The sequence below is a fragment of the Urocampus carinirostris genome, chromosome 10 (genome assembly GCF_059441175.1).
Source record: "Urocampus carinirostris isolate Australia breed hairy pipefish chromosome 10, RoL_Ucar_1.0, whole genome shotgun sequence".
NCBI lineage: Eukaryota > Metazoa > Chordata > Actinopteri > Syngnathiformes > Syngnathidae > Urocampus > Urocampus carinirostris.
Window position 1 is genome coordinate 25,556,279 of NC_142358.1, and position 19,992 is coordinate 25,576,270.

General features: G+C 38.4%; 1 protein-coding gene across 2 annotated transcripts in view; it reads right to left on the reverse strand.

Moving 5' to 3' along the window:
* The window catches only part of epha4l (eph receptor A4, like), a 105,204-nt gene that overhangs the window by 38,138 nt on the left and 47,074 nt on the right, over nt 1–19,992 (reverse strand). For both annotated transcript variants that reach the window (XM_088346479.1, XM_088346478.1), the window contains exon 5: nt 9,500–9,835. In XM_088346479.1, coding sequence (XP_088202605.1) covers nt 9,500–9,835 — 336 coding nt within the window. The remainder of the gene's footprint in view (nt 1–9,499; nt 9,836–19,992) is intronic.

A 19,992-nucleotide genomic window follows, 5' to 3' on the forward strand; every position in this document is an offset into this window, starting at 1 on the left:
ATTGTTGTTTTGCTTTTTTTTCAACAAATGCACAGTTAAAAAAACATTACAAGAGATTGAGTCTTAATGAAGGAAAATATATTGAGGTAAAAAAAACAATAAACATTAATCATTTTATAAGCAACCCTGAATCATAATCTATTATCATTTGTGAGCCACCGAAAAGACCCCCATCCCTCCAGTTAAGGAATATTTTTTATGCCAATAATTTAATGGTTTGTAATACATTGCAATTTGCCTATTCCATTTTTTCTACTATGTGGCCCCTGAACTAAAATGAGTTTGACACCCCTGCTTTATGGGTTCAAATAATATACTTACTGTATTATAAAACTTGTAAGACACTTTTGACCATTCATTTTTGTCCTCTCCTTTGTGTAAATCCCATTACATACAAGGTTACACTGTACTTTTGTGGACTCCTCACTGACACAGCAACCTTCCTTATTTCAGTCAATCTGTCTTTTAAAACATGAGAGCCGAGTGATTAATGAGGGGTTTATCATCCAACGATCGCGATTGGATTATCTGTGGCATTATAGACATTCTCATCACTTTGACCAGGGGCTCCGGGGAGAGGAAAATTTAAGCTTACGCGAACAAAACACTGCTTTTAGCCGCGGATTGAGTTCAAACAGGCCGGGAATTTAAGCACCGGCCGTGGATTAGATTTCAGCTGGGCGACGCAGAAGCAGGGGGGGGTATTTTCAGTGGGACTGGTGGGATCTGAGATGGAGATGAAGAGGTTTGGGATTGCAGACGGCGCTGGGTAAATGGATTAACCCAAGGTTGTGTCGGCCTAATGTGTTGCATCTCTGTTAAACAATTAGACGGGGCCATTTGTATCCCTCGATCAATCTTCCTGGCCCGGGACAGCCAATTTGAAGCCCCCTGTGGGACTCCACGAGGACACTCCAGCCGCAAAAGAAAAAAAAAAAAAACAAGTGGGTTCATTGACCTTCATTCCACTCAGGTAATCAACGCATCCATCTTTTCTCCAAAGATGACAGATATTGCTATTTAATTGTGTTCTACTTCTCTTGTTCCATTTTGATTTCTCCTTTAACTAATGTGAGGATGAAGATGAGTGGACTTTTGAGTGGCCTCTCCTGAGACTTATCTACAAGACACCACGAAGACGGGAAACAAATGGTGCTTACAGGCTGTGTTTTATGAAATGGCCAAGAGAAAAAATATATACATATAAAAGCACTCTTTGTATGGATTTAATAACCTGGTTTGAAAATATAACTTCTTAATTATGTTGTTGCTGTATTTTTTGTTTCAATCATGGGAGGCAGGACGACCATTTCAGTTATTCATTTTTTTTAACTTTTAATAGTGGGATAATTAATATTCTAAATCCCCGAATATAACTGTTGGCATGTGATAATGGCCTTAATTACCTACATACATTATATGCGATAATTGACGTAATGTAAAGCCATTATCACATACAATATAATTTTGAAATCAATTTTTTTTCCGTTAATGTTTCATACAAACTCAACAGATAATATGGTAATGGTAATGCCATTATCACATGAGAAATCTGGAAACAGTAAGGCCATTATCGCACTGAATTTTTACAATTGAAAATATTCGTTAATTTAAGACTGTGTCGACAAACACATGATGTGGTTTTAATACTAATCAATTGGTGATTTCAAGAAATTAGACTAAACAAGTGTGACTATGATTTTCAAAACAGTTTTAGCCAGCAATTATTGTCAGGACTGCCATTTTAGCAAGAGGTTAACAAAATACTTACCAAACATCTGTCTTTTAAAATGAATTTGTGAACAACTTTGGACAGTCTTGTTATAAGGAAGAGGGTACCTTTTTAGCTAGGATACTAAAAGACTTGTTCTTCACTGTGAGGAAGAAACCGTCCGGTTGTTTTTTTATTGATCAATAAGATGTGTTTGGTTGGATCCTACCAAGGACCTGAAAAGGAAGATCAGAAGTATGTGTCTTTTTACTGAAGAGGATTTTCTAACTAAATGCTGTTTGAAGACAACTCCTATCAAGCAGGACAAGAATATAAAATCAAGCCAAACTTCCTCCTAGGCTTAGAACACACTTCTATTCTATAGCTTTTGAAAGACCTTTATTTCACATGGACAATATCTGTGTATTATTTCTTATTGCATCTGTTGCAGCCTGGTCATCCGAGAAGGGCAAATACTTCATGTGTGATCCCTTCTCAAGGTTTCTTCATTCACCTCATGTTGAGATTTTGAGTTTTTCCTTGCCCTCATGCAGGTTTTAGATCAGGGGATGGTGTAGTCTGCAGTTTGCAATAATCTGTGGTCCGTGCAGCCCTTTGAGACTCCTTGTGATAAAGGGCTGTTAAAATAAATATCACTTAACTTGACTTGACTTATAGTTATGTAGGGTTTACTTGGATGCTTTTATAACGGATTAAGTAGTTCTCAATCAATTACTATTGGTAACATTTGCTCGTGATACAAGGAGGAGGGAATCCGCTATAAATTGTTCGGCATTGAGTTGAACACAGCCTAAACAAATGATAGAGACAGGCAGGCAGGCAGGCAGGCAGACAAACAGAAAGACAGACAGGCAGGCGATGTAAGACTTCAAATTTCAAATCCATTAAAATAACAATACTCAAACGGTAAACACACTCCCGGTCAGCCATACACACACTTTTGCCGAGTATAAGCTTAAATTGAAATAGTCAGAAAGCAATAAAAACATATAAATGCATGTGTTTAACTTGACAAATTGATAGATACATTTACATTACAGTGCAGTAGGTTTTCACTGACTCCCCTAGAAGATGTCACGTAAATAAAATGAAGCCAATAGTTCACATCCTGAACATCATTTTAGCATTAATAAATTTAGAGCTACTGTGCATTGAATCCATTGGGAGAAAAAATTCCCTGAAAAGCAGAAGAAAAAAAAAACATGTGGTTGCCATATTGAATCCTGACTCTCAAATTGAAGTCCTTCAGTTTTGCTGTCACCAAGGAAGCAAAAAAAAGAGCTGTGGGTGAGCTGTATTTCACAGTGTCAAGAAAATGTCTTCTGCTTACAAGATCCTTTCCCACCTCATGTAACGGGTGCTTCCATCTCCCTCAACACATTTGCACATGTCCGTTTTGCCAGCCAGATAGAAACTTACACACGTTTGCTGACAGACAAGCCCTCGCCACACGCAAATGCACTTCCTTATGCTCTATTTCAGTGGATCTAAACTGGTCAGACACACCATTCAACCCTAATGACAAGCTGTGACACAAATCAAGAAAATGTCCACTTATCAAATCTCAAAATTATCTCAATTTACTGAATACAAGGATTGTGCCGTTTAAAGCAGGCATAGCTATTCTATTATGACAACTTTTTTCCCCAAAACTATAATTACCAGCAAAACTAAAATTACTTCAAGTGCCCTATATACCCACATATAAGCCTACATCAGGTTTAAGAGACCCCTTAAAACTGCTTTGAAAGAGCCACATATGAAAATAAATTCAAAAATATGAACATAGCGTTTAACTGTACATTGATAACTATTTAATTATGTAGATAATAAACATTAATTTGAGGGTTAAAGGCTGAAAACAAAACATTATTTTACCAAGGCAAAGGCCTGGTACCACTGAAAACAGGTCCATAACCCACTTTGGCATTGAGAAGCACTGCTCTACTTTTGGTCAACTAAAGTTGCCAAGAATTTATTATGGAGACATAAACACCTCAATTTCAGATCTTTTTTTCTGTCTTTGCCACAACACACACACATGTAAAGTGTTTGATCCTATAAACGGGGCGAAACACTTCCTTTTACAGCCAGGGGTCAGTTCAAAGCATGTGGCCCCACCCAACAACCGACCCCCACCTCTCACCTTTTGCTCCTTTTGGGGTTTGGATGATGGGGGTTACCCTCGCTGATTTATGCCATTTTTTTCACTTCAAGGCAAAGCATCTGGCTCTGTTCTATGAACGCATTGGTCTCATTACAGACACATGCACACACAGTCAACAGCGCTAATGTGTTAATTTTTCTTTGGCGTGGTTCTCCGAAAAACCTCCACTCATGTTTATCATAGTCAGACACCCATGCGTGTTCTCTCATTCCAAACCGCCCCCACCTCACCCCTTCCTTTGCGCCTGAAATTCGAACTTTAATGGGGACGCAACGGAGGCTGGGCCGTCTTTTCCACTGCGGTTATAAATCCTAATAAATCTATCATAATAAATGAGTAATCCACCGTGTCTAGATGAAGGGAGGCAGACCGGGGAAAGGGACAGCCGCAGATGACGAGCTGTATTACCAGAGGCTGAAACCAGAGATTCCAAAGCCTCTAGCGAGCATTAGCGGAAAGAAATCCAATCATTCAGGAGATATCCTCTTTAACACACACGCAGGCTCATGCAAAAGCGCACATACATAGTAAAACCGCCATGGACACAGGGAACATTGTTTGACGGGCAAATGTTTTTGGTCTCTTAAAGTATGAACAGTCTCTAAAACTCACTTTTCAAATTAGTATGGATATGCACAATTCAAGTTGCAAGTGTCTGGTCCCTAATGATATAGAACAGTTTTAGAGCGAGTTCAAGGCAACTTTTAAATCATTAAAGCCGAAGTTAACTCAAATGCATTTTGACAACTGCCCACTAGTTCAAATGCTATATTCTGGTTAGTATTGTGTCCATGAAATATGATTGAGGCAAATATTTTACATGATTTAACCATCTGAGGTGTTGGCCAATTTGCTATTTTCTGTCAAGAATGGTGGGCTGCAATTTTTAGCCGACGTTGTCGACAAAAATCGTTAATGAAATTATTTCTGTCACCAAACACGTTTTTTAACAGAGTGAGGCATCTTTACATGAATGCAATATCTGCTGAGAATTGCACAATCGCAAAAGCGTCTGTTTCAAGCGGTAACACAAACCTAGAGAAATGGCAGTGTCATCACCAACTACGCTGACCAAAACTTATAAAGTTCAGTAGCATTTTAGCCGGGATACGGCCAATAAAGTGACTACTGACACAGTTTGCAAAAGAGATCTTGCATATCATGGTAGTAGCTCTGTGACACATGGAAATGTAAAAATATTGTTGGACAGTTGAACAAAACAGAGTATGAGTTGCCTCAGTAAAATGTAAGTTACATTCAAATCAAAATGGTTTTGATGACATGCATTGTACATGGTTTACGCGTATATCTCACCATAAAATAGAGCTTGAATGTTATGCCAGACTGCCTGGCACATGGATCTAAAATGGAATGTATGAAGTATAAAGAACACATGTCAGTGGTAAAAATATTAAAAAGTCGACTTGACCGTTGTAATAATTAGATTTATTTTATTAAACTAATGCTATATTGTTTACCACTGATTGTTATTTTACCATATTGTTAACTGTTTATTTTTGTTGCTGTTCAAGTTTAGGATGAAACTGTTGCTGGTGAGGTGTATTAAATATTACAAAGTCCTATTACACAACTACTGATTTTACAGGGTTGAGGTTTCGTTGCTGTCAGGGAATTTTGGGGACAATTTTACAGGCTCGAGGTGTCTTTGCTGTCATGCACTTTCTGAAAAAATGTCTTCATATTACCTATATTTTCCTTTAATTGATGGCCACTATGTTTTGAGTAGTTACCCAATGAAATGAAATGAAATGTTTTATTGAAGGTATTGTTGGATACATTAATGCTTAATCTATTGCACTTTAGTCATCCTGGAAGGGGGATTACCACTTATGAGTCCCCTTGTCAATGTTTCTTATTTTCTTCGTGATGATGTTTTGAGTTTTTCCTTGGCCGCATGTTGATTTAAGATCAAGGGATGGTGTGATGGTAAGCTGTGCAGTTGTTTGAGACATTTTATGATTAAGGGCTATACAAATAAAAAACTGCTCAGAAAATGTATTATTTGACATACAACAACCTATTTTAAAGTAATTAAAAGTTAATTCAACTGGTAACTAATTATTTTTACTAGTAGGGTCGGGGTGGTGCTGGAGCCCATCTCAGCTATCTTCGGGAAGAGGACACCCTAACTGCTTGCCAGTCAGATGCATGACACACAGAGACAGCCAACTCACCCGCTCATTCACACCAAGGGACAATTTGGACCGGCCAATCAACCTATCATGCATGTTTTTTGGAATGTGGGAGGAAACCCACGCAACGGAGAACATGCAAACTCCACACAGGAGGTCCGATCTCATAACCCCACAACTGTACCGCACAAGCGCTTATCACTGCGCCGCCGTGCTCCCCCCACTTTAAATAATTATTATTTTAACGTAACCTGCCCAAAGCACAACTTCAATCCTTGCTCTTTTCTGGTGACCACCTTGTTGAACTACCGCAAACCTCGGCCTTGACTATGAGACACACTCCGTTACAGCCCCCACACAGGCAGCGCTCTTAGCTCTCCCACATAAAGCACATCCATCCGTCTCTATTTTCCTGACCCCGGACAATAAATCAAGCCACCGCATCCTCAAATTGCCAGTCTAAACTGCGTCCAAGACATTCACTTTTCCCAGGGATTGAAATTAGTGATAAAAAGTGACACAAAAAGGGGCACTTAGCTTGCCACCCAAGAGCAGAATAGTAAACGAGAGCAAAGTAATGATCAGCTTTAAGTGGAGGAGAGCACAGAGGGATGACGAGAAAAGACTAGGGTCGTAAAATCCATTTGCACAACAACCAGTTTGCACAACCAAATAGCTAAATGACAAAACCCGTGGTGGCTTGAATGCATCACTGGCTGCTCTCGAGCTCACAAGGAGATGTTGCATTGAAGGACTATTTGTGCTTTAGCTACACGAACGATTTCTCTTGGCATTTGTAAACATGCCTTCAGTGGAACAACACAACTAAACGTAAAATACTACCTCCACTTCTAAATATAGCACTTTGCCGCTCGCAGAGTTTGGGGCTTCATATGCATAATTATGCAAAACTCAAGTGGAACATAATTTCCTACTGAAAAGATCCATCATCTCGCTGTCCCCAAAATTATTCCCATCTTTAATAAGCGTGTGTTGGCGGGCAAATGGGAGAAGAAGGATCACATGTGGTGCATATTACAAATTTGCCATTCTCTTTTAGGTACCAGTTTGCTAATAAGAGCTTCCTCCGCAGCCAAAGTTTGCTACAAACACAGAATCAACAAAGTTTTGTCACTGTGGAATGTGGAATGGCGTTTTGGAATGCAAAGTAGTTATGCATAGTTTCTGCATGGTAACGGTTTGTTAGGAAAACTCCACTGGACTGTACGTCATACTTTTTTAACCCTTAGATGCATAAGTGGGGTCAAAAATGACCCCATGGGTTTTTATTCTTCCAAAATTTTTGAAATAAAAAAAGTTGTTATTCTCATATTCCAGGTATTCGTCATAAAACATGTTTATGACTCGATGCCATTAGTATTTTTATTATTTTCCCCCACTAAATTTTGACCCCTCTCATGGAAAATGTATGTACTGGTTAGTCATGAATCAAGGGGTAATAGGTTAGCTGATTCTGCGACAAATACTTGGGAATCACTCATTCATGAAAACTATACAGTATATAATTTTACTAAATTGCCTTTCCGTGTGCCATGTTATTTGGTGCTTTAAGGGCTTGGAAAAGAAGAGCTGTTTGCATCCATGCAGAAAACCCTTCTCTTTTTATAGGCCGAAATTTGTTTCTGCGAGGACATTTAGTACTGTGTTTTATTCTAGGCCAAAATAAGTTCTAAAAATAAGAACCATGGATTTTCTTTCAATAATATACTATCAATAATAAGACAAGCTTCTCTAGTTACGAAAAATTTGAGATACAAGATGTCTTTCGAGCAAAAAACATTGCCCAACATATGAGAGAAAATCTGAATTAAAATAATTTGCAGAAACTACCACCAGATTGTGTTTGTGTACAGTATCATTAATCTCTCTTGCTCCCTCACTCCTCCACTACCATGCATCCATCTCTGTTAATAACCGCTGACTTCCTACATGGTAAGTAGTCATAATTAACTTGCACTGTATTTAATTAATATTATCTTATTGATCTTTCTACTGTATTTTTATATTCAATTAAACGTGTTTTGATCATCAGGGAGATTAGTTGGATAACTATTTAGGGTTAACTTTGATTATTTTGAGAGGCTGGGTACGGTGTTTAGTTATTTCTCATTAGGAAAATTTGTTCGAGATACAAGAAATTCTAGACACGAGCTTTATCCGGGAATGAATGAAAATCTTATGTACAGGGTCAATAATAACTTTTTCAATTGGAGTCAGCGGTAAGAGCCCCAATCCCTAACTATAAGGCCACCGTTTTATCTCATCAACTATTTTTCTCATGGTGCCATGTTGCACAACCCTGTAATGGAGCATTATGGGAAAGAGTTCTGTCAAAATAATGTAGTGATGACGTCCGCAGCTGACTCCACCCACAGACTCTCCAGCATTGTAATAAAAATTTGAAAGTCCCCGACTGGTGATTTGTAATCAAAAGAGTAATGATCTGCATGTGTGTGTCATGTTTATGCTAGGAATTACTTCAATTTGTGTCTAAAATGAAAACTTGCCCCAAATCAAAAACTATAATTATTTTAATAGTTATAATCAACAAATTGGAGAACCCATTTTTTTTAAAAGCCTCAGCAGAAATTCACCGGTCACCGGACGCACCTCTAGTGACCGTGACGTCATCACACTTTAAAAGCAGACGCGCGCAAAGCTTTCCTCCTCCTTTCGCATTTGTTCGAAAGGGGAGGTCTCGCTGGCCTTCAGCCTCCTTGGGACAATGGGCAACCAAGAAGGCTGAAATCCAAACCTTGTCTCTTTAGCCATGTTCTTTCCTTTCCTTATCCCTCGGCTCAAATAGGTACGGTAGATGCGACAAAAGGAATACAGGGACATTTGTCATTATAAATTGAAGAAAATAGAAGAATCTAATATAATTGATTGTATCATTCGAATATGTGAAATGCACAATCAACATAAATTAAGGTGGTGTGATGATTTTAGACAACCCTATCATTTATTGTCCAGGGTTGGAGGTAAACACTTTCACCAAGGTGACCCGGTTTCAAAACCTGTTGCAATATTTGAGTTTTATTCAATAATTAAGGGTGCGCGTTATATAATAAGTATGCGTTATACACAAATACATATGTTATGTTCCTTTTTTTTTTAGTAAACGAGAGAGAAGACCGGCCAAACCTGAACGTGATGATTGACACTTTCGGGACTCAGGCTTTGGCTTAATATCTTATCTCTGCCTGGTACCTATACTCACCTATCCCTAATTTATACACCTAAGTGCCAGACGGACTGCAGAAAACGCTAGATGTTGATTTCCTGTTCAAAATACCTATTGTACACCAAATAGTAGCAGGTTGACGCATCGTCTTAATGCTACCGATGGACCTGAACATTTCCTCTGGGCTTTTTAATGACATCACCCTCCCACAAACTCAATCAAACCATGTCTGATTAGCTTACCGGCCTGGTTGGTGGTGACGGTCACAGACACGGCCTGTTCTAGCCCTGGGCTCTGTGGCGAGACGCCGTTTACCGCCCACACCTCAAAAGTGTAGTTGGTGTGGGCCTGCAGTTCGTTGATGGACACTCTGGTTCCCTTCAGACTCAGCTGCTGGGGGCTAAAGTGGATGGCGTTGCCGCAAGGTTGACATCGGCGCCCATCGGGACCACAACGTTTACACACTACGTTGTAGGTCAGATCCTGACGTCCTCCTGAGCTCCTTGGTGCGCTCCACTCCAGGTTGACGGAAGTCTCGTTCACATTAGAGATGAGTTGGAGGGGCGCTGTTGGGGGGCCTACGGAGAATAGTAAAAGTTGTTGATCATAACGGCAGTAGCTCGGGAGGTAAAGTGCTAATCTGGGGATCAAGATGTTGCAGGTTCTATTCTCGATATGTTGAAGTGTCCTTGGGACAGATACTAAATTCTAAATGCAGGGCTGCATTGCAATCGGCGTGTGTGTGAATAGCTAAGTGTGAAGCACATTGTAAAGCGCTTTGGGATGTCTTCAGTGATTTGAAAATCGCCACATAAATGCAGACCATTTACATTCTATTTTACTAGAGGTGGAACGGATCTACAGTATTAGTAGATAACTTTACGTGTCTTTAGATTTAGAAATTCACCTGATTCTAGTTGTTGACTGATTTCAAATTTCTTCTATCAGAGAAAAATTCAGTTGATTTCCCCATGGGTCTTATAATAATGTTTTATAATATGAGTGATCTCACGTGTAGATGTTATTTTAACAAATTGAAAGAGGGCTTGAACCAGTCACCATATTTCAGTATCTTGGAGCTGTCACAGTAGAAAGGGGGTCAGAACAAGAAACCATGGCCAGGAAAGCAAGCTCAAACCACAGACAATGATTGTTAGACCATTGCCAGCAAAAGTGAGTCACCCACCTCAGCTTTATATAGAACAAACACAGCCAGGCTATAGGATAAGAATGGAGATTATACCAAAATGTCTCTGTGTTGAGTGTTAGTTCTCTGATCAACATACATGGTTTTTATTGAGTTTTACGGCAGCCTACAAAAGACGTATTTTACATAGTTTGTATAAATAATGAAACACGTTTCAGTAAATGTATGTAGCAACTTTAATTACATAAACATGACATGCTGATGTGTTCAATATCGGCAGTGTCATAAAATGTTCTTTTAAATCAAAAGCTCCTTGTATTCCTTTTTAATTTTCTGTCTATCAAAACATTGGCGGTTCCAATTTCGCCTGCGCCTCTTAACTGAAATCCAATCAGCCACAAGATTTGTTTTTCCTGTGACGAATCTAGACATCAGAATGCCAGTCCAGTCTGTATCTAACATATTGCTGCCAACAATAACTGCAGACCATGTTTGCTTTAGACTAGTGGTGGGCAGAGCGTTCCAAATATGCATATTATCGATACCATGAAAGTTATAGGATAGGATTGATACTGTTGTCCTCAGATTGATACAATGCTCCTCCACAATTACCTAAATGTATTGCTTCTATACGCAGATTGCGCAGCCCTTCTCCCTCTCTCTATCTTTCAGTGCCTTCGGCAGCTCACTAAATGTATGCCCGGGTGTGTGACAGACAGACACACTTTAAGCAAAACTCCGTACCTGCCCTGTTGCTGCATTCCATCTGCCAGGCAGAAGAGAGGGATAGAAATATATGCCAACCCCTACCATAAGCTAGGAATTACAGAGGTAAACGGGAAGCGCAGTCCGTTGTGGACTATTCTTTTCAAATTACACCAAAGGACAATGCCAGGTGCAATTTGTGGGGTAAAGTGGTCTGCTACAGTGGCAACACCACAAATGTATACAAACACATCAAAGAGAAAGACAAACTGCAACCAAAATTGTAAACATGTTGCTGTTGCTGAACAAAAAACTGTCAATCAGAGCCCAAGATACACAATTGACAATGTTTTTTTTGGTTTTCAAAATATTGTGCAAAGGGAGGTATTTAAGTTATGTAGTTTACATTGTGGTAGAGTATTGGTATTTCGTTATATTGCTGCTTTTTGATTTGACTACCTTGGCTTTTGCTCTCTAACAGTCAATATATAAATATTTCTATTTATTTTGTATACTGTTTATGTTTACAATGTAGTTATTTCGTACTAAAATGGAACATTTTAAGGGCCTAAAATATTTGCTATGAGTTTATCATAATTATAAACTAACTCAAAGTGGGAGGGTTCAATTATTCAATGGTCATGACGTTTGCTGGCAAAAAGTATCAGTATCGGATCGATACTACCATGTAGTAACCTGAATCAATACCAAAATTCCCAATATCGCCCATCCGTACTTTGGACCGTGTTCTTATGCACCCCCCATCCACCAGCACAATTGCTTTCATCTTAAATCAGCAAACTGTTCTTATAAATTCGAGCGGTATTGCAGACGTGACACGGACTCCCCTCGTCATCAATTTCAATTTTACATGCCAGCTCTGGTTTAATGAGTGTGTTTTTGTGCGTGTTGCTTTCAAACATAAGATTCAGTAATTGACTTAACTCTCCCTTGCCCTCTCTCCATCTCTCTGACTAATGAAACGCTGGCTAGAGCACTGGCGGGATCGATGCTCGCTGAAATATGAAATCCAGTCGGTTGGCAGACTAATCATTTTTGCAAAGGAAATTAATTATTGGTGTTATTTTTAGAGAAGCACAATGACAATGAAATATATCAGTGAGACACTGGGACTGGGGAGGTAGCGCAAATGTTGCTAAATTAAAGAGACTGAAGGACATATTTGCCCATTTGGAAACGTCTGGGAACAAAACCGACTTGTATTCGTACCCTAAATATCTAAACAGGCTGTATATAGATGTCACTAGATAAAACGTAATGCTTTTTTTAAAACCTATGTGTATGTCAATCAAGTTTATAATTATAAGGAACAACATTATTTCAAGTTAACATTGCAATTTATATAACTTACAAATGGCCTCTTTTGTTTTGGGGTCCTTCATACTCTGCCTAATAAACATACAGGTTAACATAAATTGGGAGAAGCATGTATCTAATCTTTGCTTTTTTGATAAAGTAATACAAGGTATAAGAAGGTATTTGCTGTTATGAAATATTGTGTATTATTTAGCACCTCTTAGTTGTAAAAAAAACCAACTTAAATCATTAAATGTGGTGTCCGCAACATGAAATTTTGCTACTCTCTGGTACCATCTCTCTGCTTAAAGCCATGATTGGAACCTCAGTAAGCTCATTCCATGAGCATTCATAAAATCTCCTTTTTTTTTAGGGTTTGGGGTGGCGTTTAGACTGTATTTAAAACAGGCCTTTTCTTACTTTTACCACGTTTGGGCTACACCAACAAAAACCTCCGGGACAAGAATAAAATCCCTCTGAAACCCCAGTCCACTTTCCTGCTTCCTAATGTAAATGTGTTGCAAGTCCCGGACCAGCCGTGATTAAAGTAAGGTAAAAACAGATAAGCGGGATGGAAAAAAAAGTTATACATTTGTACTCAGCTGGACATTGTTAATACATTGTTAACGACGCACCCCACCTTTAGCCCAAAGGTTAAGATAAATTGCGAGTAGAACTGTGTTTCTAATCATTGGTAAAGTAATTCATTTATATAAGAATTTTTAGTTGTGAAAAGGACTTTTATATGTATATATATATATATGTATATAATAATAATAATTTCCTTGTATTGTCATTCTGTGTAACAATGTACACAGAACGAAATGTCGATTGCACCTGACCCGTTGTAGCGAGCCGATGCAGCCGCAGCCAACAGAGGGCGCCGCCGACCACTTTTTAAGTCTTAGGAATGACTCGGCCGGGGCGCGAACCACCGACCTCCCAGTCTCAAAGCGGGCGCCTTACCATCTAGGCTCCTTACCATCTAGGCTACTGAGCTGGTATATATATATATATATATATATATATATATATATATATATATATATATATATATATATATATATATATATATATATATATATATATATATATATATATATATTTATATATGAAATACGATTGTCCACCATCCCGCTGCTATTGGAAGGAACAAAAACCTCGAGAAAGTGGTAATGTGATTGATTAAAAAAAAAAAATATGTGGCCCAACTTTTGACTCGTCCCCCACTGTTCTTGTCATTTGTACACGCTACTATTCGCCGTGGAAGACTATCAATAGCTGAAGACAAAGAAGATGTGAACGTAGTCATTAGCATCAGTCGCACTGTAGTTTCTTACAATGACACTAAAAGGAAATTAGTACAAACAAATCTAAAAGTACATTAGTCACTCTTTCCTAGGATAAAAAAGTACTGAATGTATACTAAGTAGTATTGACTCCATCACTTGAGGGAAAACTGCAAGCTGTATGAAATGACCTGCTTGCATTTTGGAGAAGTCGAAAATTGTGTTTTGTATCCAGTTTTGGTTGCACAACACAACACAGCAAGATCTAGTGGTCAAAAACCACACAGTGCCCCTTTTAAAGGATATAAAATGGTTGAATGAAGTCCGGAAGATAAAAGCATGGATATGCGTTAAAGTGTTTTTTTTTTGTTTAGTTTTTTTGTTTTTTTGTATTTTGCCATGAGGTGGCGTCTGTATTACATGTTGGATAGTAATGAAGGTTGGATAACATTGATGAGATCACTTTTCATTTGTCAAAATCCGAGAAATTGAAAGTAGTATAAATTAAAATAAAACTAAACTGTGATACCTTATTTGCTTTCAAGAACGTTTTAAAATAATTCACTAAAAACATTTTTTTTTCTTTTTACCAGATGTAAACATGTGCAATGCCTCTGACTATTGCATATACTGAATTGCCTTTCAATACAATTTAAGACATTAAAACCAATGTCTTTTTCGTAAAATGTTTTTAAATGACCTGAAGAAACCCAGTGAAAAATAAGCTCTAGGAAAATGGATCGTTATGCTGTGAAGTAAGGCTTTGAAAATGAATCACTGCTAATACGCCCAGAATGTACCTGAGGCTAAGGCATAGAAATTGCATGAATGAAAGTGTGAATAACGAAATGACTCTACACATGACTTATTATCAGCCTTTTGGCATCAACAACTAAAGATGTTTGCAAATCTAATTAAAATGTAATAAAGCACTGCCACGCATTCTTTCTTATCCTCACTTACTTTAAAGGTGGAGTGAGGGATTTGAAAAGGTTTTTGCTCTCTGCCGCCATCTCCTGGCGTCAAGCCATGATTGCAGCCTTAGGCAGCCTGTTCATGATTTACGTGCAAGTACATGTGTTTCTTAGACGCGCTTAAATAAACTATTTTTTCATGTTTTTGGGGGTTTGGGTTGGTAATCATCATGGAAGGAGGATTACCTCATGTGTAGTCCCTTCTCAAGATTTCTTTATTTTACTCATGCTGAGATTTTTGAGTTTTCCCTTGCCCTCATGTAGGTTTTAGATCAGATGGTGTAAAAATAGTATGTAGTTTGAAATTATCTGTGGTCCGTGCAGCCATTTGGGACTCCTTGTGAGTAAGGCCTATTCAAATAAACATGACTTGACTTGACTACAGTTTTTTTCTTAGTTTCACCATTTGTATGCTCCACTGACAAATAGGAATGAAAATATCCAGCCGGGATGAGCATGACATCTCAGGCCTCTTAATATTTAAGATTTCCCCAGTCCCCCTTTCCTCAAACCTAATGTGTTCCGCCCCGAACAGGTCTAATACAAGTAAGATAAAAAGCAGATCGGCACAATGGAAAATAAAGCCCAATGACTCTTTGAACTTTGTTGGGTATTGTTAACACGTACTTAGCAGAGAAAATATTTAACTTTCGATTTTTTAAGGACACCTTAAAATATGCACCTCACCTCTAAACTAGTGTCGTTTCTTTAATTAAGAAGCAAAAAAAAAAAAACCAACTGTGATTAAAAAGGAGCTATATTCAGCTTGTGTGTCTCATCAGAACTTACAATTCTATATTTCGCATCAAGCTGTCATTTCGGAATCATTTTCTAAGTACTCCAGTAATGAATATTGTTTTCAAGTAAGACTATTGTAGTCTAAGCTGAGCATTAAAACTGTCTGACTTTAAAAATGGACAGATGTGTAGGGTATCTTGCTTCACACGTCACTGCTTCTCAATGCTATTTCAACCAACTTCAGCCACACCTGTCGTTCCCCCAGAATCCATTGGGAGCAACTCAGAGCTGTTGGCTGTGACTGACACTTTGTAATTAATCCCAGAAGAACATGTGGAGAGGGAAATGGTTTTGGGCACAAAATACCCAGGCAAAAAGGCCGTCACATGAATAGTCACACATCCAAAAGTTAGCCTGGAATAAAGTTAAAAGTTAAAGCTTTCTACCTCTCTCCCTTTGTCATCCATTTATGGGCAGGCAACTTGCTCCGAGCATTAATTATTTCTTTCCTGTCAGCCCATGCTTCATCTGTCTTTCTCATTTGTACTCTTAAACGTCTACCTTCACATGCCCCCGCCTCTATTCGTTGTCTTCCTTTTTTTGCTCCTGTCTCTTCCTATCAGCTTTTACCAGCTGAGTGTTGTGCAGGTTCAAGGTGGAGGGCAGGCGAAATTGGCCTGAGCATCAAACTGCACTACTGCGATTCATCTGGGATAAATTCAATGCAACTCCTGGGGGTTTTTCCTATTCCACCTTCCTTTTTTCTGAGCCAAACCACCACTAAGAAAACTGGGAAAAATCTGAGAAACACATCAAGGGCCAAAAGAAACCCCAAATTGTACAACTCCCCCTTCCTTGCAACCAGAAGCCAACTCCCATGGGTTTCTGTCATGGCCTTCTTTACTGCTCTGTGCTGAGTGTTGTGTCTTTTCATGTATGTGTGTACTGTATATATAAGTGTTGCTACCACTGGCTACCCTAACCAGAACATGTGCGGTCTGTCCTGGCTAACATATCACTTCACAGAGATCTACCTACTGTAAGTGTAATGTGATCTAGTTTTTCAAGGGATTGAAGGTATAGAAATGAAACACTATAATTCCGAGCACCAATGGCGTTCCCCCTGTGCGACGCCGCTGTCGACCAGCATTTTGAATTTGGCGTCAGGTGCGTGGGGTCAGTTTTTGAAGGACAACAGTGAACTCCCCTTTTACCAGATGCATGCTCTCTTCTAGAAGAGAAATTAAGTTTGTTTTTGCAAACATTATTAACATACTGAAACAGGGAAAAACGGGATTTTTAACGATACTGTGTTCATATTGACTATGTTTTGATGGTATTTCATAAATGTCTTTACCCACAAATACGGAAACGTTTTTAATGTATATATCCAAATGGGACAGCAGGGGAAGTTATCAAACAGGCAGCAGTCCTCGTTCTGTATCATCAAAGTCATTGGCAAGTCATTGAGTTTCCTTTAATTCTCAAGGAACAATGACAAGCTAATACAAACTAATAAGATTTTATTGGTTTCATGACATTATTTTAGATTTATAACAGACACCTAAATGAGCTTCCTAACCCTGTTGAACTAAGGACTGCATAATTGTTAATCAAGCCTGTTTACGTGTTTTCTGACTCGATCAGAGGTTTTTTTTCTCAACTTTGTTTTGGGCACTGAGATTTCTATGTGAACATTTGTGGAATGGAAGTAAAGCAGTGTCCATATGGACAGGAGAAAAAGCATAAAAGTATGAATAACGAATACTGTAATCCCTTGCCATAACTTTACTTTTCATGGTTTTGCTACAAAACAGATTTGCATCGTGCATTGTGTTCTGGAGTCACCCTGCTTATAATTAATTTAGGGTGCAGTAGTTTAAAAAAGAAATACATAAACAAGTAAACGTTTATAGAGAACTTTCATTTGTCAAACAAACGATTTAACTATAAAAAAGTCGTGTTTTGGGTTCCCGTCTATAAAAGAGTATTTAATAGTTTAACAATTGTAAAAAAAAGGTTTCTATTTCACACATTTTGCCTATGACTGGTTCCTTGAGGAACATACCAGCGATTAACAAGGTATTTGTTTACTCATATTTACTCACCTCAGGTCTCTCTATTGGTTCTAAATAAACTGAATTAGACTTTGGGGCCCAAAACTTAAGTTAAATTTAATGAATTATTGTAAGATGCTAAGTTATTTGTAAGTTAATTGATGAAGTATATTGTCTGAGTAGAACTATAGATCCCTATGCATAGTGTGTACTGTATGTATGTGCATTATTATATTACATCCTTACAAACATGCAACATTAAACAGGCTATACAAAAGTAATTTTGTTGTGTCACAGATTGTGCTGTTGTAACATAGAGTGTCCTGGCTCAATTCCGTTGTAATTGTTCTTGCTTTGAACCCTCTTTTTAAGTTTATAATTCTTCCGTCTGCCTGTATGCCACAGTACAAAAATCGTGATCAAGACATCTGTAGTTTAAAATGCCTAAAGCATTTGTGTGTTGAGAGGATGACCCAAAAGTGTGGGATGCGGAGGAAAGTGTGAGTGACAGCACTAATTACACATCGGACTGAAGAGCAAAAACAAAATGGAATAGAGCAGACGACAAACGGTGGATGGATAGTTCAGAGATCAAATGTTGAGCGGCTGACGAAGCAGGGGCCAAAGGTCGCCTGCAGTTTGGAACGCAGAGGATTGCGATGCACGGTCCAATAAAAGCAGCCAAGTAATGAGCTGTGACAGCTGTTGCTTGCAGCAGCCACCCTCGAATGCCACACTGACTAACAGGACAATAGGGACCATGTCAGCCAGCAACTTAGTGTAAGTGAGGCCCTATCACTGGCTTTGAGGACTTATTTTATGGAACTACTTTAGGACACAATTAACGTTTATGCAGTTACCATTTTTAGTTCAGGAGCCCTTTACCGCAGCCCAACCACAAGAAGTAAAACTATTTGTAGAGGGTATTCTTTAATTATTTTTGGGGGGGGACGCATCAGAATATTCACGAGTCTTTTTGCAGTATGGCATAGTGGTAGAAAATATACTTGACAAAGAGATGGACACATTAATGCTACCCGATTTCTTAAGATTATCACAGTCCAACTGTGTCCAGTGCTAAGGTGATAAAAGTAAATACTGACACTCCCCCACTTACGATTATTTGACTTACGAAAAAGGGTAGATACGAACATTTTTTCCGGGATGTAAGTTAGATTTTGTATTGTGTGCACCTTTTTCCGAGTACAGGACATTACTGTAGTGCTTCTTTCCGCCACTATCGGCGTGTGGCGCTGTAAGAGGTCACCCATTATCCACCCATAAGAAGAAAAATCGGCTTTCTCTACCCAGTTCTGTGTAAGCATTCTATAATGTCTATACTATGCCTATACTATCTCCAGCGCGCTAGGAACTTTTTTAAATTTGGAATAAGGAAGCTTGATGCGGTTGAGAAAATGGTTGGAAGGTTTTTTTTCAGCCACTCTCGAGCACGGAGGAGGACCTCTTGAAGCGCATCTTCCAAAAGTAAGTTACACTTAACTTTATTTGTCTTTTAGACCATATTATTTCACAAAATGTCTATTTTCTAGTAAAAAAATGATACAGGTTACTTATACAAGCCTTAAACATACTTATATACACCTAAAACATACGAAACATAGCACTGAATCAACTTACAAACAAATTCAAGTTACGAACGATCGTCTCATTCGTAAGTAGGGCAGCGTCTGTATACAAAAATGCTAAACTGTTTCAGTATTTAGTCACATTTTTACTGAAGAGATCAAGCAACACATCGTTAAAAATGTATAGTTGACCCGACCCAACTCTCTCCAACAAGAAAAGAGATTAGAGGTAAGATCTTAAACTCGAACCCTAACTCAACCCGAAATGCTTCTCTCTTGCTAGATCGCTGTTTTTTTTTCTTTGCTTTTTTTAACTACCGTTTCTCTCGCGCTATTTTTCTTTCTTTTTTTTTTTTTTTAAATCTAAGGCTCCTCCCTAGCTGTTTTTTGTATCCACTACTTTTCTCTTGGTGAGTTCGTGGGAGGCTGGCAGCTGCCTTTTATAATTCAGCTCTCGACTCCTCTCTGTGAGTCGCTGTCTTTTTTTTTTTTTTAAATCCACTCGTCATTGTTCTTTCTTCCCCTTTCTCTTAAGAACATTTTGCTCTTGTGTTTAATGGCGCAACGCAACTCAAGTTTAACCTGATGTGAACCCGTCAAAATACCCATCAAATTACTTAATTAAAACAAGGAAACAACCATATTTATTGATTTTATATCCTCCCACTCCCCAATTTAGCGTGGATCTATTTTGACTGCTAAAATGGAGCAGCGAGAGGTAAAAGTTAAAACTCAAAGTAAAAACAGGTGAACTGAAGAGACAAACACAGATCGGCAAGAGTAAGTTTATTCTTTATTATCTAGTTTTGTGCTTTTGCTCTTTAATCATTTCCTTAGATTTTCCATTCCCAGAAAAAATAAATAATAATTTCATATTTATTTTCTCATGTATTTGAGCTGCAATTATCTATTCAAAGCCTAG